Below are 26,282 nucleotides of genomic sequence, written 5' to 3' on the forward strand. Positions count from 1 at the left end.
ATCCAGGTTGTATAATGGTCTGTGAGCCCATCAGGATAAGCTGTGGCTGCTCCCAAGGGTGGAAATAGGAGCTGAACAGTCAAATCCTCTTGCCATCTCCCACTAAAAGAGCTGTGTCTCTGTCTGCCCATCACAGCTTTAGACCAAGAGGCTGATTTAGGTGGCTCCCCCATCCTCATCATCTGCTGCTGGTACCTGCTCAGGGGCCACCAGCCCCCAAGGTGCTCCTCAGAGCAAAGGTTCCCTCCAATCCAACACCCCACACAACTTTTGCCTTTCCAAGAGCAGTGTCTACCACCACCTCCACCAGCAGCTCCTGCTGCGGGCAAGGGAGAGGTCTAGGACACAGGAGCCCACACACTCCACCCAGCAGCCTGGACTCAGGGGTCAGTGCTGCCATGTCCTGCCAGACCCCAAGGAGCCATCTCATAAAGCTGACCATCACAAACATCATCCAGCTGTGATTCAGACCCCTCTAATCCAAGCACTTTGTCTCCCAGGGTAGAGATGGCAATAACCTGCTGATGTTTGGTACCAGTCCCTGCACTTGGGACTAATTCTGAGCTTCTTCAGACACTCACTGTTCAATGAAAGACACAGCAGGAGCAGGAATGAGTGTCCAGGCTGCCTCCATTCCCCTGAGAGCTCCATGTCTCCTCTGTACCATTGCCCTCCTCTTCTCCTGCCTTCCTCCATCATCTCCTGCTATTTCCTGCAGCTGGTACAGCGTTAGGAGGATGACACAGGAACTCCCTCACTTTTCCCCCATGCCAGCTATGTGCCTAAGTGAGGTGTCCACTGTGGTCTGCATCAGCTCCCTGTGAGGGGGACTCATCTGGGGAGCTAAGAGGACATCCCTGGGTTGGTGCTGCAGTGGACATCAGCAATACTGCCCAAAGCAGCAGAGAGGCACAAGGCTCCTCGAGGCACAGAGCTCCAGGCCTGCCCCACCAGAACAGCTGCTGGCTCTGACTTGAACAGCAGAAGCAGAAAGACCTGAGCTTTGTGAATGAACTGGGCTTTTTTTGCTCTCCAGTACATATCTATATATAAATATATATGTAGATATGAAACCCTTTCTGATATCTATAAAACACTACAGCAGCTTTAGCTTGTCCTGCTTCCTCTCTGTGCTTCCACTTTGCCTATTTTTGCTGCCTTCAACCTTTCATGTGCACAACAGTAACTCTTTTCAAAGCTTCTCAAGGTCAAGAACGTCCCTAACAAGGTGCATTAGGGCAGTTATTGATCTTCTCTCAGCCTTTCCCGGAGCTGTTCCAAACTGTGAAACCTCAGTCGGGTGATGGAAAGTTACTCAGGCCCTTCCCATGTTGGTGAATTTTAATATTCATGGCACCCAAGTGGTGAGAATATCCAATCCCTTGCAGTGACGGCCCTGTATGTCTGTGTCCATGTCCCTGCTGCAAGGTCACTGTCCCTGTCTGTCTGCTCAAGGATGGTTTGAGTGACTTTCTGAAGGATGAGTCTGTGGAAGTTTCACAGACAGAATACCATCACCCCTAAGAAGCAGATCTTCAATACCTACCAAAATCAGCATTTGCTGGGAAAAGCTGTCAAAGCTTAGCTGGGGAGAAGAGCTGCCATGAAGACCATGTTATATGGACAAAAAGCATTTTCCCATATTTCTCCTTGTCACTTTCTAGGAAACACCATGATCAATATCACATGGATGAAGTTTCAGTGCCAATTAAAGCAAAACCCACAGTGAGATGGTGGCTCCAAGAGCTTTTAACAGACTATTGAGAAGGACACCTGCAGTGGAGACTCAGGTATCACATCTGTCCTGCTGCCACCTCACCTCCAGCACCATGGACTAGCCCAGAAGCAATACTGACCTCCCCAAAGCCAAAGTGCTCCCTGTTGTAAGCCCAAATCTTTTGACTGCCAGAGCCACAGTGAGCACTCAGGCTTTGATCCTGACATACCCACTCACTTCCCAGCAAGACAGCTCTGGAGACACCTTGGCACTGCTGGCCCTAGCAGCTTGCTAGCCCAGGAGCACAATACAACAGGCAGCAGCTCCAAGTCCTAGGGCACAGCAAATGTGTTCTGGAAAAGCAGCTTGGCATCAGGGAAGCATCGTTCACTTCAAATATATCTTCATTTAGAAGGCAGAAATCCCCTACTTTGCTCAGCCACTGTCACCCCTCTAAAAATATTGTTTGGTTTTATGAACCATTGAAAACAATCTGCAGTGTGGGCAGCGGTTGCCTCAGAAGTACCAATCAGCAGGGTCCACGTACAGCTGACATTTGTCCCTTAATAATATAATTACAGCTAAAACAAGAAAGGAACCTGGAGCTCTGGGTTGATTTAAGAAAAGAACAGCAGTTCTTAAGATAATTTTAAAGTGGCCAGAAGCTGAGAGCAGGCACAGCAAGGCAAACCCCAGTGTGTCAGTCCTGGAAGTTCCAAAAACACAACCAGCAGAAGACAAGAGCCAGCAGCAGACACAGTGCTAACATCTAATGGGGTTCTTTAGAAAATCCAGCAGTGAGGTCTGGCACAGAAACATGGTTTGCATGAGTGGACCACCCACAGATGCTGCTCATCACCCATGAGGTGGGACCCCAATCTTAATTCAGACCTGTCTGCAGGGTTACAATGACCCCAGCCCCATTGTCTGCAGGAGGAGCTGTTGGGGAGCCGAGCACTGCCCAGCCCAGCAGCAGAAACCAACTTAATTACAGCAGGTTCAGCAGCAGAGAAAACTCCTGAGTCACAGCGAGCTGTTAATTACCAGCCCTTAACAGGATTTGAGGGCTCAGGCCAGCAAAACCACCTTCCTCTCTCATGCTGCCCTACTATGCAGAGCTCTCAGTTTGACTTAAGTTTATGTGACTGACCCAAATATTCATACCCTCAGGGCTGGGGTATTGTTTAAAATCATTATTTCTGCACCAAAATCTAAGAGAAACCTAGCAATTGCTGCACCCTGTGGCCTGCATCTCTGGCTACCTCCTTCTCCTGCAGAAAACTCCAGGGTCCAACCCCCTGCCCACCTTTCAAGAGTGGCACTTTGCTCTTCCTCTTGTCCCTGGAAAGGGGACGGGGCCATCCTAGTGCCCATCTGAGCTCCAGGGACACTGCCAAGCTGTCACTGCAGGACACTCGACTAAGGGAAAACAGTCTCAAAAGGGTGACTGACAACAGCTGCTCCCTGCTCCATCAGGAGCTGCAGAGCATGTCCCTGCTGCCCTTTGAGCCTGGTAGGAACAACAGCACAAGCCCTGGATTCCTATGGAAAAATGATGCCTGAAACTTTAAGCCCCTGTCCCTGCTTGTCACCCTATGAAGGCTCTTTGGGAAGCATTTCTGATGATCTGGTGAAGGACACAGGGCTCTCTGAGATGGAGAGCCACTGGATCCCCAGCACAAACACCTGTGCTCCAGAGGGCAGGAGGCAGGTTCCTCTTAGGGCACGAATATCCTGCTTTTCTGCCTTGGAAGGAGGGGGGAATGGCCCCAGACGCCAGACCCGGGCTGGGATTTCCACCCCAGGACAGTGCTGAGCTGGAGGCTCTCTTAACCCTGCTAATCCTCTTTGCCTAGGAGCTAATTACATTCCCAGAGAGAACAGGGACCCTTGGGAAGGGGGCAGGGAGGCAGGTGAGGCAGGAGCCCGATGATCCTCCCTGCTCTCTTTTCAGCTCTTCTCTGAAACCTGTGTGCCGGCGCCAAAATAATTGCGGCACAAAACCTTTGCTCGGCTCTCCTTCTCTGACCCATCCTCTGGCTGCAGGCAGCGACGCCCTGTTCTGCACAAAGGCTGATCTCACGGAGCTTTTTTCATCTCACTAAAGTCCCTTTTCCCAGGCATTTCTCCCTGCAGCCGAGAGAAGGAGCTGCCGCGGCTGCTTCTGCAAGTAGGGCAGGTCAGCCCCATCCTCAGCATCTCGAACCTGGGCAGTGCAGCATCCCTCCCTGGGGAGCTGTTCTGCTCAGGGACCAGTTTTATCCAGTGGGAGCTCTTGGATCGTGATGAAAAGAGAGGTCTGGGGCTTTCCAGACAGTATTGGATACAGTGATTCACAAGATCTTTGCAAGAAATCCATCTGAACGGGCTGGTTTGTACCTGGCTGCAGGTACAAGGGGAGCAGCAGAAGGGGAACATGTCCCATGAAGGGCTCAAGCAAATGCTGCTCCCGCATCCTGTGATACCACATCCAGGATAATTACAGAATCCCAGATCTGAAGTGACCTTAAAGCTCATCTCCACCCCCCTACCATGTGCAGGGACACCATTCACTGGACCTGGTTAAAAAGCCCCATCAAACCTGGCCTTGAGCCCTTCCAGGGATGGGAAGTTCACAGTGTCTCTGGGAAACCTGTTCCTCTGTCTCACCAACATATGATAGGCATGCACGATATTATATATGCATATAATACATGTAATAAGGAACCCAACAGTATTAACTGGTGAGATCAGACAGGGCAATGTAGCAGCACCACCTATGAAAACACAAGTGTTATAAAAAAAAGGATGCATGGGGAAATCAAAGGAAAAAAAAAGGCAGTTTTGGGATTTGGATGGGGTATGGGGAGTACTACAAATCAATAAAAGGACCCTCCTGAGGGTCGGGTGCCCACTGGAGGTCACAGCCTGGCACCTGGGAATCAGCAGTGCTCTGCAATGAAACTTGCCACTGCTCCTGTTTCAGGCTGGTTAATTAGGCAAAGGGGCATCCTGCCATGTTTATTTAGTAACACAACATGCATAGTTCATTTGTTCCTTAATACAAAACCCCTGGAGTCAATTGGGGTCAACTGGGGTTACTGGGAGAACATCATGCAAGCACAAAGGAAATCACGCTGCAAGCCAGCTCTTGCCAGATCACTTGTTCCCTCAGCAGAGTCAGCCATAAACAGGAGAGATTTCCTACATCCTCAGCAAAATGACCCAGCACCTGGTCTTCCTGCAACAGAAACGTCCTCCCTTCCTGCATAGCATCAGGCTGAGGCTGTAGGGAATTTGGGACAGTCCCAAAGTGTCATCTCTGGCTTGAGAACACCTCATAGTACTGCTCCCAGGATGCAGCTCCTGGAGGAGGTGGGAGGAGGCAGGAGCCAGCTCCAGGACCTGTACTCCCAGTATTTCACATAAACAACTTACTGAAAGCTGTGTAATGTGTATTATGCAAGCATGCAAAGGAAGTGGAAGTCAGGTACATTTTTGGGATTCCTCTGCTGGTCACCCACAGCTTCCAGAGCCATAGGCCATCCATACACTTCTTCTGGGAGGTACTGCCAAAATTCCAGCCTTATCCCTAAACTCTTCACATGCCCTAGAGGCTTGAAGTCCCCACCAACACCTTCTGATCACGCCCACCAAGACCCAAAGCTAGAGGAAATCCAGCCTTGCTGGCAGATCTTGTGGAAACTCTGGGCTCACAGGCTTCTCATGAGTGGGATACTCTTAGAGCATCCTTCACCTGCATAAGCATCAGTCTATAGCGGTGCAAGGACAGTAAGAGAAGCACAAGTTACCCTTTTCTTTGGGTGGCTCAGCAGCTATGCAGCTCAGCCAGTGAGTTCAAAGAAAACAGCACTTTTAGTATTTTTTTCTCTTTTGGTAGGTTTGAGTGCACTTGGCTGAACAGAGTGCTGGGGAGGAGGCAGCTCCTTGGATACCTCCCCAGGCAGCTGCAGAAGGTGGGAGGGGACGGCAGGGACACTGAGCCTCCAACTCCATCTTTAGATCAGGAGTGGGATGGGAATGAAAATACCATGGGTATAATAACACATCTTTCCAGGGAAATCAGAAGTTTTAGGGGGTTGCAAATAGGGGCAACAGCCTTCCCCGCTTTCTGGAAGTGACAATACAACTTCATTTGCAGGAAACACAAGGATTTAGCACTATTTTCCTGAAAAACTCCACCCTTCCTCCAAAAACCAGGCCCCTGTGGGCCATGCCCTCTCCCTCCCCGTGACTGATGTTTTTGGGGCCAGGGTGAAGCCTTGCCCAGGCTCCAGGGGTGTGTACAGAGCGTGCTGTGAATCTCACCCACAGTTCGTGCTCCTCTGCACTTATCAGACTCGGGATCAAATCCCTCATTAGTTTTCACACAACTTCCAAGGGCAGCTTATAGCCAAGGTCCTAATTCATCAAGTAATTAATGGATCAAGCCTCACAACTTCAAAGAGTGAGTTCCGGTATTTGCATGAACCTCAGGGCTTGGGACAAGCCCATGTGAGCTGCAGGCAAAAAGAGATCAGACCACAGAGCAATTTTCCCAGAAGATCAAGCAAACCTAAAACCCAATCGCGTTACCAGACCTTGGGATGCTTCCTTCCCTCTGAAAGTTTTTGTTAAAAACATTCACAGCACAAGTGTTGCATTTCTTCCTCAACTCTTATAAAAATAAATCCCATAAACCAACCCAACCATGCAGAGCTGGACAAAGGTTCAGTGTAAAGGGAAACAAAACTCATGACAGCACAACACCTGGGTAAGACCTTGCTGTGGATCTTCACTCTGTGTGAAGGCCTGTAGATGCTGCAGGGATGAGCTGCAGCAAGAAACACTAAGAGGAGTATTCATGTCAGGATGGGTTTGCCCAAGAGTGTCCAAAGACATCTGCTCGAGAGCTGAGGGAACCCAGGCAGAGTCCAGCCTTCAAAATCTGAAATTTAATCCCAGGTGTCAGCCAGTGACCCTGGAGACAAGGACTGAGGAGAGCTCACCTTTCCCTGGTGCATGCAGAGATCACAACGTTACTGGCTACAACCCAACCCCAAATTAATTCTCTAATTAATTAATTAGCAGCCAGGTGCCAGCAAGCATTAAAGCCTTTCCACCAATGCATGAGCTTTCTGAAGCCTGGGAACATACTGCTGCCCAGGGGCATGCCAACATGGGCTTCAGCCCTACCCAAAGAACTTGGATAGCTTTCCTCACTCATGCCCCCAGAGCAGGGTGGAGGCAGTGATGAGAGCACCAGCAAGAGCAGAGCACTGGCATTGAAAACAGTGTTGTGTACACTGAGATGGCCATTTAGGGGGCTTGCAACTCCTCGGACACTCTGGGAGAGCATCTCCTCCACCGCCAATGTGACTACCAGCGGCAGCAGCAGCTTCAGGAAGAACAGAAAATTACTGGGTGTAATTGAAACTGCAGGGAGGAGCTAGGGACATAAAATGTAATTATCTACTGTGGAATGGAGCCAAGATTAGCAATCCTACTTCTGGTCATTTCAGGTTCCCATTAACTTCTCTGTGTGCTGGTGTTAAGACACAGTTCTGTCTTAACTATCTGCAAGATGCAGCACTTCCAGGAGCAAGCCCTGGGCCTCCTCTGGTCAGGGTCTCAAATCACTTGTACAGGAGGGGGGTGAAGGGCCTGGAAGATGTCCCTCCCTAGCTTCCAAGGTGGAAGGGGTAGGAGGATGCTCCAGCAGAACCACCTACACCACTCTCCTCTCTAGGCACCAGTGGCTAGAACTGGCTAAGGTGTTTTTCTGGTGCTTGGGAAGATGATCTGTGTGAGCATCACAACAATTCAGAGACATTCTCAACTCTAACAGGTTAGATTGGGTGGATTTCAGACCATCTCAGCCTCTGTTCTCCTTTCCTTGCATTCCATCACAGCAGGCTGCAGAATGCACACCCAAATCACATCCAAAATAACACTGGGCATGCCCATATCCACCCCATGCTCAGCCCATTCCACTGTCCTGCACCCAGGCTCCTCCTGCTGAGGCCATGGCACTTCCTTCCCCTGTATCATCTTCCTTGCAGCCTCACCATTCAAGAATGCAGGAGCTGCAGAACATCCTTCATCAGCCTCATCTCCAGTCTGGCTAGGGCCTCCATCCACAGCAACAGGAGGAGGATGCTAGTTGGTGACTGGTACTTGCATGACCTGTCCCTTGGACACCTTTGGGGAGCAGTGGGCATTGCTGAGGGTGCCCCTAACAACAGCCATGCCTTACTCTGCTTGCTGCATGAAATCAGTGTACACTCATGAAATCCATGTCTCTGCCAAGAGGTGGAAGACCATGGACTCCAGCCCTGCAGCTTGCCCCAGGAGGAACTTGGCTTCAGCAGTTTCTTTGAAAGCAAGCACCCCATCTTTTCTCCATTTTAAGCAAGGAGAGAGCACACACCCTTAGATCAGAAGACACCCGTCCCTGCCGGCCCCCTTACCTCTACGAGGTGAGGTGTGGGGTTGAAGCCACACATGTTGCAGACCTGCTGCCGGCAGGTTGTGCAGGTGTTGTAGTTGGGGGGCTCACTGGAGCCCACGTTGATCTCCGCCTTGCAGAGGGGGCACGAGACCCTTGCTTTCGGCACTTCCTTTGGCTTGACACCCTGCTCTGGTTTGCCCGGCTTCGCCGCCGCTGCGGCACCAGCCCGGCCCTGTGCCCCTGGGGCTTTGGGACCAGCCTCTTTGCTGGCATCGCTGAAGACAATTTTTGGAGGCACTTTGCCAGGAGACGGCTGGCTCGGAGCAGGGGCCTCTGGCTGGACAGACATGAGCGTGCTGGCCTGGGTCAGGAGGGATGCCCCGAAGCCGAAGAGCTTCCCTGTGAGCCCTTCCTGGGGCTGCTCTGGTGCTCCAGCCGCAGGGGCCGGGGCAGCAGGCTTCGTCCCCGCATCTCCCGGCGTCTTTCTCTGCTCAGAGGGGGACGGCTTGGCTTGCTGATGCTGTGGGGAGGACCTGGCCTGATGCTGTGGGGAGGACCTGGCCTGATGCTGTGGGGAGGACCTGGCCGCCTCCTGAGGTTTTGGCTGTCCTGGGCCGTGCGGTTCCCTCTGCGGCGTTGTGGGCTGAGGTTTGGGTTGCTCTTGCGGCAGGGGGCGGGGGGCTGCTGGGGTCTTTTCTGCAGCCGGGGGTTGCGGGTGCTTGGCTGGGGACTGGGAAGGGGATGGCGAAGGGGAGTGCAGCTGCTGCTGGCTCTTGGAGCGAGGAGCGGTGGTCATGTCCATCCCCAGCGCCCGCTGCATCTGGCAGTTCAAGCACAGCCATTCCTTCACCTGTGAGACAAAGAGAGGACATGGGCAGTGAGCGATGGGCAGGTACAGCTGCCTGCAGGCAGCCCCAGCACACCCTTACCTCCCCCAAACAGACCCCACATAGCCCCTGAAAAACATTTTGGTACCATGTTCTTCACTAGCAGTACCTTGCAGTCAGGGCAAGCAGCCCCCATCTGTCACAGGTACCCACGGCACAGCACGCCAGCGTGAACGCCAGCTTTAATTAGCCTTGGTCTGCTTCCAAAGCTTCTGCTGTGAAATAAGTGACTGCTTGCCATGAGGCTCTGCCTCTCCTGGGGGAAGAGGGGCCTTTCTGTGGGCTCATAGCTCCACCAGCTCCCCAAAGCCCATTTTTTCCCTCCTGCTTGGTGACCAGAGATACCAAAGAGAATAGTCAAGGCCAAACGAGGAAACCCCACTGTGCCATGCTCAGCGCTTCCCTGAGGCTAGCAGAGATGGATTTGCTGGAATCAGTGCAGTGGTTGTGATAATTCCATCTCAAAATCTGGCTCTGTAAGCTATAAGGAAGTGCAAAGAGTGCTGCTCCTTGCACAGTGCATCTGCACTTCCAGGAAGGCAAAGTGCAGGCTGGGGAGCAAAGGGTTAATTTTCACTCTCACCACAATGAACTTTTGCATGCAAATGAAAAATAGAACAGTTCCCTGGCTAAGTGGTGATAAACGAAAGACTTTCCCCACGAGAGATGTTCCCTGTGACACACTAATGTCTAAATTAAGTTAATTAAAGAGGCTGTAGAGCCTTTCCATATGAGGAATCACCAGGATGCTCAGCAGCTCCACAAGTATTAATATAAAGCACAGTCAGCACGACAGCCAGGTCTGCTTGCAAAAGACTTCTCCAAGACAAGCAACTCAGGTGGCAAAAAGGACCAGAACATTCCCAAAAACCGGAGCAGCACCCAGGACAAGCAGATGCAGAGTCTGGCAGGGGCAGCACCCAACAGCTCCTGGCCCTTGTGCTCTCTGGGGGCTGCACATCCCTCAGGCCTGCACCCACTGCACGAGGTGTGGATTTTCCTGCCTTTCATTCCAGAAGCCATCTCTTCATTCCAGTGTTACGGATCACCTCTAAGGCGCAGCTTAATCCCTGCTGCAGAGACATTAATCACCTTGCTCAGTCCCACAGCTCCAGGTCTGCTTGGCCTTTTGGTCCTGCGGTTGGAGGCATGGGTGATTCAGAACCTGGACACAGGGTTTTTCCTCTACACTAAAACCACACATCAGGCACATTTCAACTTTTTCTGCTCCAAGGAGCTGCCTGCAGAGATGCAATTGGTGTTATTGTAGGTCTCATGATGGGACATGATGGCATGTCCTCAAGAGATGAGGCAGATAAGTCCTAAACCCCTCCTTACAAGTCCCCTCCCCAGAAGAGTTCTCATAAAGGCCAGCCTTCAAATAATAAACTTTTAAATTCAGATCAGCTAGGAAAGATGGCTTCAAATTCACAGGGGGTGGATGAAACCTCCACCTGCCCAACATCCTCTCTCTGCAGCACCTGCCGGGTGCCAAGGCTTGGCATTGCCTCCAGCAAAGCAAAGCTCTCCCCATCACCTTACAACCCTAGCTGCACATCAGCTCTGTGCTCTTCCCAGACTTCCCTGTGCTTGCTGAGCTCCCACTCTACACCAGCCTCCGCTCAAGCCCTTCACTTGGAGCTGAGGGAAAACAGCCTCAATTTTCCCCAGCAATTTTGCGCTACACTGTCGTCTCTCCAAGCTGTTCCAAAGGAGCCACACTATATTTAGTTTCTGAAAATAGTACTTTAGTTTTTATAATTTCTTAGGGTCCTGCAGTCTCTCTTCTGACATCCAAAATTTCTTGTGTTATTTTTGCTTTCACACCCCCTGGAATTTCTTCCCACAGTTCTATTTCAAGAGAGAGTCTACCAAAATCCCATCAGCTTTGCCCACCATCCCCACCAGCTCAAATTAAGGGAGAACCAATCCTTTCTACTCACGTTCTTGTTCCCAGGATGCAAGAAATTCAAATCTTCCCTCTCTGCATAATATCCTTACCCATGCTTTAAGACCCTTAGTGAGGTAGAAACTGGGGGAAGAGAAGATCTACTCCCTCCCTGTGCCACACACAGTCCTCACTTTGCCCTTGGCCAAGGCTCCTCCAGGGAAACCTGGGCAGTGAGAGGCACTGTGCCTGGGTTCAGGAGCTGCATATGGCTCATGGACAAGCCCACCAGGACCTCCCTCAGCTCAGGGCTGAAGAACAAAGGGATCATTGTAACCTCACTTGTCACAATGAACCTACAACCCAGGTAGGAAAAAGCCAGGGGTGTTTTAGATGGGATAGGAGCATCCAATTGCCCTTGGTGACTTGGTGAGGAACTGCTGAGGAACATCTGTCCTGGGGAGCAGGAGAAAGCTGCAGGAAATACAGTGGGGCACGAGCTCCCAGAGCAAGCATTTGAAATGTAAATTGAGTTGGGATTATCACAAATTGCCTGGCCGGCCTCCACTGATGCAACCGATGACACACCGTGTGGGTTACACAGATCAAAGACAACTTAAAGGATGCTGCAGGGAAGATAGCAAAGAGGAAGGGCTGAGTTGTCTTGCCAAAGATCCTTCCCCCTAGGAGGAGAAAGGATAAGGGAAAAGTCTGGGTGATAAAGGAATAGTAGGAAAAAATAATTCTTTTCATACTCTTTTCCCCTATTTCTCTCTACTGTTTTCTGGGCATCGTCCCCCTGCATGATGAATCTGCAAGCTAGAAGAGAAGCATTTAGAGGATGGTGATGCAAGTCAAAGAAATAATCCTGTTCTATCTATTTCTGTGTCCCGTTTTCCCAGTTCTTCACCAAATCAAAAGTTTCAGGGGCTGGATTAGTAAAGATTTACACCCAGACTCTTCCTAGGAAGGATGGGGGTCCGTCACTGGGTGGAGATGGAGGAGCTGCTAATGAGACAGATATGATGGACATGCTGTAATGACTGTCCTGGAACATTCAGGAACAAGCAGGATAACACTTGTTATGAGGATGAAGCCTTTCCATCCTATTAGCAATTGAGAAGAACATTCAACAACATCTAGCAGCACCACAAGACATTTAAATTTGGCAGAACTGAATAATTTTGCATCCAAGAGCTCTACGTGAACTAAGAAAACTGCTGCGTGCTGATGTTCATTTTTAAGAGGAAATTTTAGGAAGCTGGAAGAATCTTCTGCTTGAAGAAGGCAAAGGTATGGCCTGAAGGGGACAGGGAGACAGACATCTGTCCAAGGCAGAAAGACAGTGCAGAGAATTGAAGGACACACAAATAAGCCCATCAACATGGTTTAAGAAAAATAGGTCATGGCAAAGCAAACCTGATTTTATTCTCTGCACATCTGATATTAGTAATGCACAGAAGCAATATCCTTGATGTCCAAAAAGGTGTTTTGACCTAGTATTGTATGACATGCTGACAAAAATAAAAAGCACTATAGAATATGAATAGTGAATATGCTAAATGGATTTCAGACTGGTTACCTGGCTGAGCTGGGGACAATGAGAATTCACCACTGCCAAGGTATCATCATCTCACTCCAGGCAGCACCACTCACACACAGTGGATTTTGGTAAAACCATAGAATCAGAATGGTTTTGGTTGGAAGGGATCTTAAAGATCATCTTGTTCCAGCCCTCCATATCTTAAATATCAGTGAAGATGAGTCGCTACTGCCTAGCAAACCTGTTCTCAGTCCATGCAGGAAGCCTGGAGCTGGAAGGAGTGAGGAGGTGGCTCAGCCTCCTCTTCCAGCACCAAGGGACTCCTTCCAGAGCCCTCCATGGTTCCACACCGACATTTTAAGGAGATTAGTAAAACACTGCGGGAGACATAGACCGGATCTGTAAGAGTGGTTCTAGGGATGCAGAAAATGTCTGAAATGAGAGAATTGAAGAGGTTGATCTTCTTCGTTTATCAAAGAGAAGATTAAGAAGTGACTTGATTACGATATAGCAGCACATTCAGTGGAAACAATATCAGGTACTAAAAGGTTGTTAATTAGGCAGAAAAAGGCATAAAAAGAACTAATGACTGGAAGTGGAAGCCAAATATATTAAGCACCACTTTTAACAGCAGATGTTTCTAACCATTAAAGCAAATTATACACATGCTGTTGGGCTCAGCAGAAGACTCAGGGAGGTAAAGCTTGAAGGCCTTTCATCTATAGAGTATTTTATGCCTGTTCTGATCTCACAAGCTTTGATAGCTTGAACCATTGCATATGTATGGACATTTGAATGTTTGTATCTGATACCTGACCTGCCCCAGCCTGCACGCAGTGCCCAACACACTCACAACCACCAGCCTTACCTTTCCTACCACAGAGCCCTCCAACACCCCAGAATATTCCTTAAAACCCCCTTCCAGATCTTACTATTCCCCAATGCATGGGAAGGTCAGCAAGTGGCGGTGCTTGCTGGGCCACAGCTGCCAGATGTGCCTCCCCCCTCAATGCTCTCCTGTGAGCACCGACCATTTGCAAATCCCATTAGGAATGAAAACTTTCCAATCAGCGTTTTCTTTAAAAAAATTGCAGCAGGAATATCCACAGCATGTGCTGGCTCTGCCTCGTGCAGATTTAAACATTGATAAGAATTGTAAATTGAACATATATAAACACACATATATAAAATTACAGGCATGGTAAGCTAGATAGTGACCCTCTGCAAAGCACGTACGTAAGAGGAACCAAGATCCATCCCTGTGCACTGTGGTTTCCAAAACATCTAGAAAAACACCAAGAAAAGCACACATTTAAAAAGGATCTGAAATGATAGACACAGCTTAAGTCTATAAGGCTTCTGCAGTTATTCTAACACCAACTATTTTAGGAGACTGTGTGAAAATAGCCCATCCCCAGTATTTGTTACCAGGAGATGGGAGGGAGTACTGGTTATGTGCAGGTTGTTTTGTTCCCCTGAGGTAAGACAATACAGCTCTAAAAGTATCTCAAGTAAAGAGTTCAGCCTCTGCAGTGGGCAGAAGCTTTAGAATGAGCACTGTAAGCAGAAAAACATTGTAATTGAACATCCAAGATATTTTCACGCCAAAATTTAGGATTATAATAAAGAGTAATTCTATCTTTGCTGAGGGTTGGTTATTTTGGACCATTTGGAGGTCACCCAGGATGTTATCCTACTACAGAAGAATAATAAAACCAAAAAGGAGAGACCATATTTAGATTACCATATTTATGACTTTGGAGACTTGAGATGGAATGGTTCCTCACCAGGTCTACCCATTTAGACCTCACTGCAGCCAAAGTCATCGACCTTGCTAGCTACACACCCCCATGTCAGAGGAGACCACTGGGCTCAGTCTATCTGACCTATTTTAAACAATTATTTTAGACTGGGAAGAACAGCTCCCAAGTCATCTTGAGTCCAGCATGATCAATCCCACCCAAAGGTGACCATTTTGGACAGGACAGAGAAAAGGAGCTTTGTTCAGCAGAAGATACAACCCACACTCATCCTTTGGCACGAGACAAGGTGTACAATGAGCTGAAAAACCAGAAACCAAGTTCATGGGAATTCAGAACAGAAAAGGAACATGGCATTTCTGTGAGCTGCCAAAAAGGTGTGTATTTAATAATTCTAAAAAACTGGAAATCTTGAAAAAAAAACCAAACCCACCTTGTTTGGGAAGAGCACAACAGGGCACCTCTGGCAGCAGTTCTTCAAATGCAAGAGCCCCGAGTGGGCCCCTTCCCTAGAGGCCCCCCAGATGAAGCCACCCTCCAGCAGAGGCACCCCAAGGCCACAGTCACAGCTCCCTCTGCCTTTTGCAGGCACCAGTATGAGTATAAAAATAACCCCAGCTGGAACTGGGTAATGAAGGTACTGTGTTAATCAGGCTAATAGAGAGGCTCAACAGCAGGATCACCTACTGGATGGAGACAGGTTTCATTCATGGCTGCTACTGGCTTATCCTGAAGGAACACTGCAACAGCCTGGCCTCTCCTCAGAGCTGCCAGTGCCCTGCCTGAGAGTGTCCTTAAGTGTCTTCAGCTCAGCAGCTCTGCCTGCACATGAAATTGTCTCACAAAATCAGCCAGTCAGCAGAACGTCCCTTCCATCCATGCCTCCCAGATCCACTCCTGAGGAGCTCTCTGAGGGACATGTCTCCTGTTTTACATTGGCACACTGAAATCTGCCAAAGCCACATAAATACTCTCTAATTAAACAATATCCTGATCCAAGGGAAGAAGCAGTGCTAGAAGGCAGCCCTTGGCTAGAGAACAGAGGGAACAGCAAGTTGTGGGGAGCAGGGATACTGCTGGGAAGGCAGGAGGTGGGAATGGCTGCAGGAGTGCAGGGAAAGCTCATCAAATCCTAGAGGAGCCGCTGATGCATGGAAAAAACTAAAGGTACCATGTGGATCAGGTTTCCCACACCATCCCAAACTGGCTGATGGAGTGCATGACAAACACCAATATACACCTTTTCCTGAAGTTTTGGGATTGTTTTATAGCAGAACTAAACTCTCTCTGGAAGTGCTTGAGGCAAAGGTTCGATGAGGCCCTGAGCAATCCTATCTAGTGGAAGGCGTCTCTGCCCATGGCAGGGAATTGGAACAAGGTATCTTGAGGTCCCTTCCAACCCAAACCATTCCATGATTCCATGATTGCCGAGTTGTCCCTACAGCAGTGCAGGGACAGTTTGCCATGGAGCTCGTGTGTGGAAGGTAGGAAAAGCAGCCCTGGTTGTTTGGATCTGTGCACAGCCTACATGCAAAGAGCCTGCAAAGCATCTCATGTGATGTGGTGTATCAGCTGGACTCCGAGCTGAGCAGGATGGATAACACCAGGAGATGGAGTCTCCTGAGGTGCCTTGGGAGGACCATGAGCAGCCCAGGGTGCGGGAGCTGTTGTGTGCCCGGGGCCAGGCTGCATGTCAAGACTTCACCAGAATTCACGCCTGCATCCAGGTGGAGAGGAGGCGGATGCAAACATGCAGGCAGCGTGGGCTGAAGCTTCCTGGTCCAAATCTAAAGCACAGTTTGAGGAGAATCCAGGGCTCCAGAGAAAATGTGCAATTAGGAGTGTTTCAGCACTTAATTGACAGGGAAATGGGTCACTGAGGCACCGAGTCACTTGTGAAAATGGCCACCTTATGCTCATCTTTATCTTCAAACATCTCAATATAAATAAAATCTAGTCCTTGGCACTCCTGCCCAGAAGGGGAAGCCACCGGAGCCGTCAGTAATCATCCTGCTAATGCCTGCCAGAAAATAATCAACTTGCTCGCTTGCTGGCGAGTGAGAGGAACCAACCCCCAAACTCATCTCCTTCTCTGCAAATAACAGATGGGAAACTGCATTTGTCCAGGGAATCGAGCTGTGAAATAAGACAGTGTCATTTCATCCTATGAGTCACTTCTCAACCAGTTTCCTTTCTCTAGTTAGCACTCCCTGAACCAACTCCAGGCTACTTGAGCAGGTCTCCTCTCCCCAAAGGGTGTCAAGAGGCACTGATCCCCATGAGGCTCTGCAGTTTCAAAGACGACCTCCAGCTCCTGCACCTCGCTGCTCGGTCCATCTTTCCCTGCACCACGCAACCACGGACACAGCGATGAAGCAACCGATCAAAGGAAATAACTGCACACCCAACAGCTTTGCAACTAACCTCGATCCGCCGTCACAGGCAGGACGGTGCTCCCCGGCAGCATCCCCCATGGCTAGCTCCTCAGGAAGTGAGAGCATCCCCTCCTTCACTGCTTGCCCTTGCTGGCAGAGAGCAGCAGATGGGCAGAGGAAACCTTTCCAGTGCCAGAGCCAGCGCTGCTCCCCCCGGAGCACGGGTCCCCCGCCAAACAAGGCGCTGCCTAGCTAAGCAAGCCGGCAGTGCCGCCGCCCGAGGCAAAGGGACAAGTCCTTCCAGTTCATTAGGGAAGGTTTCTTGTGCGATTTGCTGCCTCACTAGCTCCTGTTTAGACAGCCTTTGTTCCCCGTCCGCAGGAGCGCATGAAAGCTTTGGACGGCTGTACGTGCTGGGAGGATGCTGTTCCCTGGGCCGGGGAACCTCCCGAGCTCCGCACGCTGAGATGCTCTAAGTGCAGCCCCAGGTGCCTCTCGCTCCGTAATCTGGGACTTCCACGGGAGCCCTCTCGGCCAAGGAAAGCCTAATGGCTTGCTCTGCCTTTTTTCTGCTGCTGCTCCCGTGCCCTGCCGCCAGCCGAAGGACGGATGTCCTGGGTAACGGGAGCCTCCGGTCCTGCTCACGCATTGTCTCCTGCAGAACTAAAATAGAAGCCTGGGAGGGAGAAGAGGAACTCAAAACTTTCCACTCCCTGGTACCTCCTGCCCAAAGAAGAGGAATTCATGAGGCCACGGGGCTCCTCGGGGCGTCATGTGCAGCAGCGATGCAATTCACAGCTATAATGCTATAAAGAGTACAGGCTGCTCCCGGTAAATAGACTTGTAACAGATTAATTTAAAAGCAGCCCAGTTTCCTATTAGTAACACAGAATAAAATCATCCATTTACTGCATGGCTCACATTTATTTAGCTCTGAGTGGTCCCTGGTGTAGCCTTGCTCATGAGCTCCCAGCTCCTTTGGGAACCCTCCTGGACAACTACAGCAATGGGAGATAATGGCTGTAGCTCAGGGACTAAATTAAACATTCTTGAATATTTAAAGGTCCTTTCGCCCCCAAACTTTGCATTACCTTGGCAGCATCAACATCTGAGTATAGCACAGCAGTGATGAGGGCAGAGAGGAGCGTGATCCTCTGACCCACGTGTCTAGGATGAAAGGTTTTAAACACTAAAAACAATTCTGGTGCTGGCATAAACAGCCCAAAGTGTTTTTGGAGACAGGGTTGCAGACCTGATGTTATGGCCTCACACATTCTCCAGACTGAAGGAGCCAAGTTAAGTCTAATTTATCCTGGGTTAGTGTGTATTTATGAGTGAAGCCATTGGAATGAAAAACTTGTGCGAATGAACACATCATAGTGGATCAGTGCATCAAAACAGAGTGTATCTTCTTTCTTTCTTTTTTTCTTGTTGTTGTTATTCTGGATTAAATATGTAACAAATGTTCTTGCAGAATTTAGGGCCTGAAGATAGACACACCACTGCACAATCTTTTTACATACCTAAACAGACTTAATTGCTCAATTATTCCAGATAAACACGATAAGTTGCCTGTCATGAATAATTTATAATCCAGCTAGCCACACAATCTGTGAAACACAAATCTATGGCTGCAGCAAAAGAAATTCAAGCAGATGCCATAATCCCAAGACACCCTGCTGGGTATTAAACACTGGCCAAAGCAGCAATAGGCTGCCCAGGGCATGTTTGATCTTCCACCAAACCCTTTGGACAGCCCAGACCTTCATTTAGGTTATTGTGTTGCTGAGAGGATGCAATTATTGACAAATGAAATAGGCACAAAGTATGAGTGTGCACCTTGGAGGAGACAGGCACAGCAAATCCCCCTCTTTTGCCTCTTTTCCATGGTCTGGATATGGCTGGGTGTCCCACACAGCCCCTCCTGGGAGCTGGCTGTACTGGTTTCCCCAGGAATTGCATCAGATGATGGTGATGAGCTCAAGAGCTGCAGTGAGGCACAGCAGGATGCAGTGCTGGAGGATGGAGGCCCACAGGGCCTGCCACAAGGGACAACCCTCGGGTTGCCAAGAAAGAGGTAAAGGAAGGAGCACTGCCAGAGGGAGGGAAGGTCCCATCCAGCCAGAACTTACTGTGCTTGGATAGGAGAGACCTGAGAAAGCAACCTGGAAGGAGTCCAGAAGGAGGGTTAATCCTAAACCCATGACAAAGCCATCTCAGGCAGCTCCCTTCCTGCAGCAGAGGGGAAATGAACCAGGCAGAGGGACAGGTTCCTGGCTCCAGTGACCCCAGAAAAATGCAAGAGGCTTTCTCACAGGGCTCATGGCCCTACCACAAACCTTGAGCCCCTTTATGACTCTCTAAGAAGCAGAGGAGAGGCACTGGGTAAATTTCCTCCAGCCTGGGCAACCCTTCCCAGAAATAGCTTGGCCAGTCACCAGCCACCTATTTCAAATAAATTAGAATAGTTTTTTTATGTTGGAATTCTAATCCCCATCCAAATACACCTGGTATAATGACATAAGAAATCATCTACTAAATAAAATTTACACAGGAATTTGCAAACAATTAGAATTTGTGCAGATACCTGTAGAGCAACATCACTTTTAACTGGATTTTTACAGCTATTATTTAGCCTTGAAGAAGGGACTACTTCACTACCAGCCAGTCTACAAGAGCAATCACCCTATCATCAAATAAAGAAAAAATAAAAGCTAGTTGCAAAGCAAAATTAAAATTGGTCATTCAAATCATGATTTGATGAGAGCTGGAGTTGTTCAGCCCAGAAAGAGAAGGCTCTAGGGAGCCCTTAGAGCCCTTTCTAGTACCTGAAGGGGCCACAAGAGAGCTGGAGAGGGACCTTTTACAAGAACATGGAGCAACAGAAAAACAGGGAACAGCTTCACACTGACAAAAGGGCAGGAATAGAGAGGATATGGGGAAGAAATTAATTACTGTGCAGGTGGTGAGGCACTGAAACAGAATGCCCAGGGAAGCTGTGAACTTCCCATCCCTGGACATGTTCAAAGCCAGGTTGGATGGAGCTTGGAGTAACCTGGTTTAGTGGAAGGTATCCCTGCCCATGGCAGGAACTGGAATGAGATGAGCTTTAGGATCCCTTCCAACCCAAACCAGTCTGGGATTCCAGTCTATGATATTTTGCTTGCTGAGCTGAAGTCATCATTGCCATGGAGATCTAAACCAATACACCATAAAGGTGAATAAACTCATAACAATAAAGAATCCTGCTACTTGAAAGACTGTCTTTTCTGTCACAACCCAAGCCAAAATTTGAAGTGACTCCATTTGGGGTCTCAATTTGGCAGCTTTCTGCAGCCTTCCTGAATGGGGGTTCAGAGGATTACCATAGAGAAACCTGCTTAGAACCCCTCAGCACAACTGAAAACCCTGGACAAGCTTACAACAAAAGCCAGTTTAGTTCAGCTCAAATAAAGGGTCAAGTCCTCAACTGCTGGACTAGAAACTGCTACAAAACAGGAAAACATTGCAATAGAAATCACTCAGGTAAAACACCAAAAATATTGCAGAAGCAAATGCCCTTCTAGGGTTTCTTAGCTTTCCTTTGAAAGATCTCCAACAAGCAGCACATAGGCAGTACCAGCTGCAGTACTCCATGTCCATCCAGACAGCAAGAAAACTACAGAGGAGCAAACTGCACAGTTCAAGCTGATTTCACCCTGCTTTGATTTGCTCCAATGCCAATCAGAAACCACTTCTGAAGAGAAACAATAAATCTTGTCGTCATGCCCCGGCTGCAAAACCAGGCGACTCGTGTGTAATCACCAGCCACGGGACTGACTGATGACCTACAGGGCATTTTTTGCAGGTGAGACAGCAGCAGTGATCACAGCTCTCTCCACTTTCAGGGGTTCAGCTGGAGAGATCTTGCCTCTGATTTTCAAGTATCGTGCATCAAAATATCCAGCTGAACAGTGGGAGCCACGCTGACTGCAAGCAATCAGCCCCAAACTGCCTCAAACCGGGCAGAGAAGGCATGGATTGGCCAGCAAGGGGGAAGCAGCAGGATCCACGCACCAGGAGGGAAAAACATTTGATATCCAAATAAACACCACCTTCCCATAAGCTTTTATCTGCCCACAGCCTTGTCTGTTGGCGTGGGCTGACTCCTGGCACACTGCAGAGAAAGAAAAGGAGGAGCAGGTCTGAAGCACAAGATGCAGCAGGCGTTGGGATGCGGCACAGCACGCGGTCCATGGGGATGCTGCTCTTTGGTGTACAGTGACTGACTCCCACAGGGAGGGGGTCTTGCCATGTCAAGATCTGTGCTTCCCAGTAGGATGCAGGCTGGATGGCACTGGACAAGTGCCTGCAGCTGGAAGACATGGGAAAAGGTGCTAGATGGAGGAGAAGGGTGACTTGGAGTAAGAGCTTGAGCTGGCCAAAATCAATAGGAAGAGCACAGAAAATTTCAGTTTTTATTGTAAGAGTGACATTGCCCGATTTTGGCTCTTGGTTGGGTGCCATACCTTGGAGATCCCTCAGTGCAGTGGAGCTCATCAGAGCCCTCCAAATGACATGTCCTTCAAAACCATCAGATCATGAGACTTTTTTGGGCAGAACTGCAAAAACTTTACACCCAGGATCTGCATAAAGCATTATAATTAAAACATGTCCGCCTGGTCTCAAAAGAGATTTAGCGCCTGGAATTAGTTATGGAAAATATTATTTCAGAAGTTGCTGGATTTTTTTTTCTTCCTAATTCAATGAAGCAGTAGCAATTGTCTGCTGAGAGCAAGTAATAGGATCCCACAAGCAGTGGGATCCCCTCAAAGACAGATGGCAGCAGCAGCATGCCTGTTTGGGGATAGTTCTCAAAGCACTCTCCAATTTGAAAGCCACAGTCATATCAGCTGGAAAATTAATATGGCAGGTCACAACATAGGGTAGAGTGTGTAAAAATAAATTTCAGGGCATTAGCTGGCCTGGCACAGCATCTTCCCTCTGACTTGGTACTCCAAGAAAAATCAGGATTCATATCTAAATCTGCCAAAGGTCCTTTGAGCAGGTTGCTGAGGACTAGATCACAGCACCATGCATGGGTACAAGGGCTCACTTTAACGGGGCTTCACCTTTTGGGATGGATCCCAGCACTGCTGGTCTTGCAATAAGATACTGTGCTCTGTCAAACACTGAGGGCATTTGCTTTTCTCGAAGCTTGAAAGGTTTTGCAATACATAGAATAAGAGAGCAAAACAGAGCCCAAGGACAGGCCTCTTCTGCAGTAAGTATGCTCCTTATTTCAGAGGAATCCAGAAATACAGGTAACTCAACCCTTTCTCAGGTCCCCAGAGTAATTTTAACCCAGACCACTAGTTTTTAGCCAGAACTCTCCACTAGACCTGATGTTTTATCTAGTGGGCATCATTCTGAGAACAGAGGTTCTCAGGGGAAAAGGGCAGCAAGCAGTGCCTTCCAGGAGATCAGGACAGATATGGGATGTCTTGTGGGGAGGAAGGGCAACATGTTAAGCCTGAGAGAACAGGAGGGGCTGAACAGAACCAGTGAGCAGCTTGGAGCCACGACAAAGCTGTTTCTGGAGGAACCTCATACTCAAGGAGTCACCAGAACATAGCCTTTACAGCTTCTAGGGTATTCTGCAATTAGAGGGAAAAAACCCCCAAACTAAAACCCCAAGGGGAACTCCCACTCCTTAGGTCCAAGCCCAGCAGTGCCCCACTCCATCACACCCAGCTGGTTGCTGCACTACACGTGCACCCCTATATGTTTGCAGGTTTTTAACGGGGAACACTTGCTGATCCGGCGATTCTTGCAAAGCTGAGCTACAAGCAGTGACAAGCTCATTTACTCTTTGGGGACAGGGCTTCAAATAGCTGCTGGCTCGTGGCAATTAAAACGGGCAGAGCGCTGCCACCGACTCCGCCAGCCTGCGCTGTGACTGATGCAAGCGCCGGCTGGAGCACTCTGATAAGGATGTTGGATGATTCAGAATAATCTAGGCTTTGCTGAACAGATGAGCCCAAGTGCTTGTGCTTCTGTTTCTGTCTAATGGGAATACTGTGTTGTGCTCATCAGAAAGGGAAGAGGGCAGCTGGAAGTAGGAGGGCACCAGAACTTCCTCTCCACAAGAGTGGTGGGCACATCTCTCCTGCCCGCCACTCAGGTCTCTTCCTTCCATGGAGGAATCCAACTTAAGGGTCTGGCCAGTCTGCCCCCTCAGCTTAGATCTAGCCAGGGGTGGCAGAGCAGATGGGGAAGGAACAAAAAATCAATGTTGAAACTTCTCATCCTGAAGGTTCTAAGCAAGGCTGCTGCACAAACACCTGGCCTTGATTAAGATACAGGAGGTGGGCATCAAAGTGGGCAGGGCAGGGAGCAAGAGAGGAAGGGGAGGAACACACTTGTTGTTCACTCTTCAACAACAACTTCTAGCTGGTGCAGTGCCATGTTACATACATGCCTGAACTCCTTCTAACAAACCTTTACTCTCACCAGGCTGCTGCATAGTCTTGCTCCAATTCCATTAAGATCACATCCTGCTCCCTGGATTTCCAGACCCATTCCAACAATTTGGCTTTGATTTACTCAGAGCAGAAAGCCATGCCACCGGCACAGCCTATTTACAATGTAAACTGACTCCAGAATGGAAACATCCCCCCTTCGGCTGTACTTGATCAAAAGGTTTGCAGCTGAGATAAAACACCATTTCAATCAGAGTTAAAATAATCGGTTTTCATAGTCCACCAGCACCATAACCTCAGATCTGGGCTGTCCAAGAGCACAGCTGCATATAATGTCTCTGAAAAGAGCTGGGTATGGCAGAAGGGTGAGGTCTGGGAGCAAGGCTAGAATTAAGATGGTGAGAAATACCTCTGCAGGCATGAACTGCTGTTCCACAAACACCTCACTGCATTCACAGGGCTGCTTTCAGAAATCTCTGAGGCTTTTCAGTCCATCACACCATGTAAATCCCTTTTTAGCATCTAAACGTGACCATAGACATGAGACAGACAAGAGAAAGGGGCAGGAAAAAGCAAGTTGGTTTATTGTGGTGAGAGCCCACACAGCTCTACAAATAGCACTGGTGATCAGCTAAATTCAGGTTACAAGAAACACTGACAGGATGCCACCACCTCTGTCTTTAAGGACCAGATAGACCGTGCATGTCACTGCCATTCAAGGTGGGAAGAGCCATGTCACAACATCTCCTTTGCTGGAGTTCTCCCGCTGAGCACCCCTTGCTGCACCAGGGATGCAGCCCCTGGGACAGCCCCATAGGGGTGGGTGCTAACGTGGAGTGTCTGACACCCTCCATTACAACCACCCTGCTCTCTGCAGCTTGTAGAAAGACCGTAAATAGGAATGAATTCAGCTAGGATTAACTCAATCCCCATCAAAGCACTGAAAGCTCTTGAAGTTTCCTCCTAAGCGCTCCCCGAGGCAGCGCAGCGTTCCGGCAGCGAATACATCGCAGAGCAGAGCGCCCAGGCGAGGGCTGTACAGCTCTGTGCAGCTCCTGCTCTCGGGGCTGCTCCCTGTGCACCGAGGGACACTCAAATCCCGAGCTATTGCACACACTCGACCGGTAGGAAAACCTGCAGCAGCAGCTGTGTGAGCAAAATATCCCCATGCACCACCATGGGCTGTAAGGGATCTTATTCCTCTGCCTGGGGATGTTCAGGGGGAGGGAAGGAATGCAAGCAGCCGCCACAGCAAAGCTCTCCAAAACACAAGGAACCTCTGACTCGGTACGCTGCTCCACTATGGAAAGCTTGACAGCCGCTTCCGATCCTCAGCTGGCTTTTCTTTTTAATGACAAAGTGATCTGGGAGTTGAAAGCCAGAGAAAAACCATGTCTCATCCAAGCAAACAGCTTGTTGTAACTTAATGTACCGAGGGAAGGACGCGGCTCAGTCCGTGCGGCTTGCTGGGCTCGGCATTTAGCGAGCGCCAGAAGATGCCAAGCAGAAAGGAGGCCACTTCCCATCCCTCGGGAGGATTCCTCTTCACTTGCAGCTGTTTTAATTACCCCTCTGCACCGCAGCATCGCTCCAGCCTGCGGGAAGCCACGCTCTCCCGTGCCCTCTGAACAATTTAACATATCACCACAGCCCCTCCTGTGTCCCTGCAGCCGCGGCTCAGCCGTCAGCGGAGAGACCCACCCTGAGCAACACCAGCCCCCTTAGTCACCAGCAACCGATTAGCCAAGATCTTCTTTGACATTTTCTGCCAGCAAATTTTGCATTATTTGAATCATCCACGCAGAGCACAGCAAAAGGTGGCACGTTGGGAGAAACAGCCAGAATTACTCATGAGCTTTTTCTTTTCATGGGCTCTAACTTAAATTGTGATCTGTCAAAGAGATGAGTTGCATGTCGTTGTGGATGGCTGGGAGAAGCTCCTGCTCAGGCTGCAGCAGAGGCCAAAAAGGGAAATAAGCCATCTCTAAGTAGAAAGGCTCAGCAAGAGCAAGTGTACTACTCTCTGGCTTCATATGAGTTGTTTCATTCAGTGTTAATCACCCCATTAAAAAATTAAAGTCCACCAAGGGATAACAGCCGCATCCTTCACTGCAATGCTGCAGATACAGGATGGAACACCTGGTGTAGGGATAAAGAGATTAAGAGGTGAAGGGCAGCAGTGAGGAAGGGCTAAAACATGGCAAATACACATACACATACAACCTGTTGGTTCAGGGTGATAAACCCTATGTTCCTATCAATATTTCCTCACTATAAAAAAATCCACAGAATATTCACTGCAGCAACAAAGAGCCGATTTTTAGTGCCCAGCTCACAGGGTTCTCTTGAGGAGAGGTGTAGGGCAGAAAGCACTGGTCCCACCCACCCATGGGGCAGATGTTGACCTCAGACACTGGGATGCCCTATGACAGCAGATGAGGCCAAGCATCCCTGCCCAGGCAGCTGCAGCCCAAATTGCTGTGTCCTTAGGAGAAGGTAGCAGGAATGCCAAGCCCCAGCTCCTGCAAACAGCATCACCCGCTGCACATGCGGCTCACTGCTGGCTGAAGCTCTGCTAAAAACAAAGAAAAAACTGGAATAAAACACACATCTCACTCCTACTGCACAGCACGATCCAATGGAAAATTTCTCCCAGATCTGCAACGTAATGCTAACGACAGATTTATTTTTACAGCTATATGGTGAAGGAGGATGATCTCAAAAGACAAATCATTCTAAAATGGGCAACTTGACTCAGCAACACAGGGGCCTGGCTGAATATAGGGTACAACCTACCACGTACACATGCAAAAAGCTGTCTAACACCACAGCAGAACAAAAACACTGCTTGCCCAAGGGTGTCCAGGGTTTTGAGCTCATCACAGGAGGAAAAAACACACCTCTGAACTTGCTGAAAGGTGCACACAAGGAAGGACAACTGCTGAAAGAGCCAGCCCCACCTCCCCAGCTATCCACAGACACCACAAGCATGACCCCAGTGTGAAATGCCCCAAGGGATGCCAGAGCAGAGAAACATTTATTTTTCAGACCCAACACCCATTCTTTAAAATGAGAGGGAACTATAACCTCTAAACAGAGCCTTGTGTCTATCCATGAACACAATGATAAAGATGCAGGTCATGCAGGAGATGCAGGACCACACACAGCCAATGGCTGGGGCTGGGGGTGCTTCATGGCCAGGAAGACCAACACTTGTTGAA

The 26,282-nt window shown here is 49.2% G+C and overlaps 1 protein-coding gene across 2 annotated transcripts in view; it reads right to left on the reverse strand.

Moving 5' to 3' along the window:
* The window catches only part of BSN (bassoon presynaptic cytomatrix protein), an 88,754-nt gene that overhangs the window by 34,803 nt on the left and 27,669 nt on the right, over positions 1 to 26,282 (reverse strand). For both annotated transcript variants that reach the window (XM_058845025.1, XM_058845024.1), the window contains exon 3: positions 8,167 to 8,997. In XM_058845025.1, coding sequence (XP_058701008.1) covers positions 8,167 to 8,997 — 831 coding nt within the window. The remainder of the gene's footprint in view (positions 1 to 8,166; positions 8,998 to 26,282) is intronic.

Source organism: Poecile atricapillus, chromosome 9 (assembly GCF_030490865.1).
Source record: "Poecile atricapillus isolate bPoeAtr1 chromosome 9, bPoeAtr1.hap1, whole genome shotgun sequence".
Taxonomy (NCBI): domain Eukaryota; kingdom Metazoa; phylum Chordata; class Aves; order Passeriformes; family Paridae; genus Poecile; species Poecile atricapillus.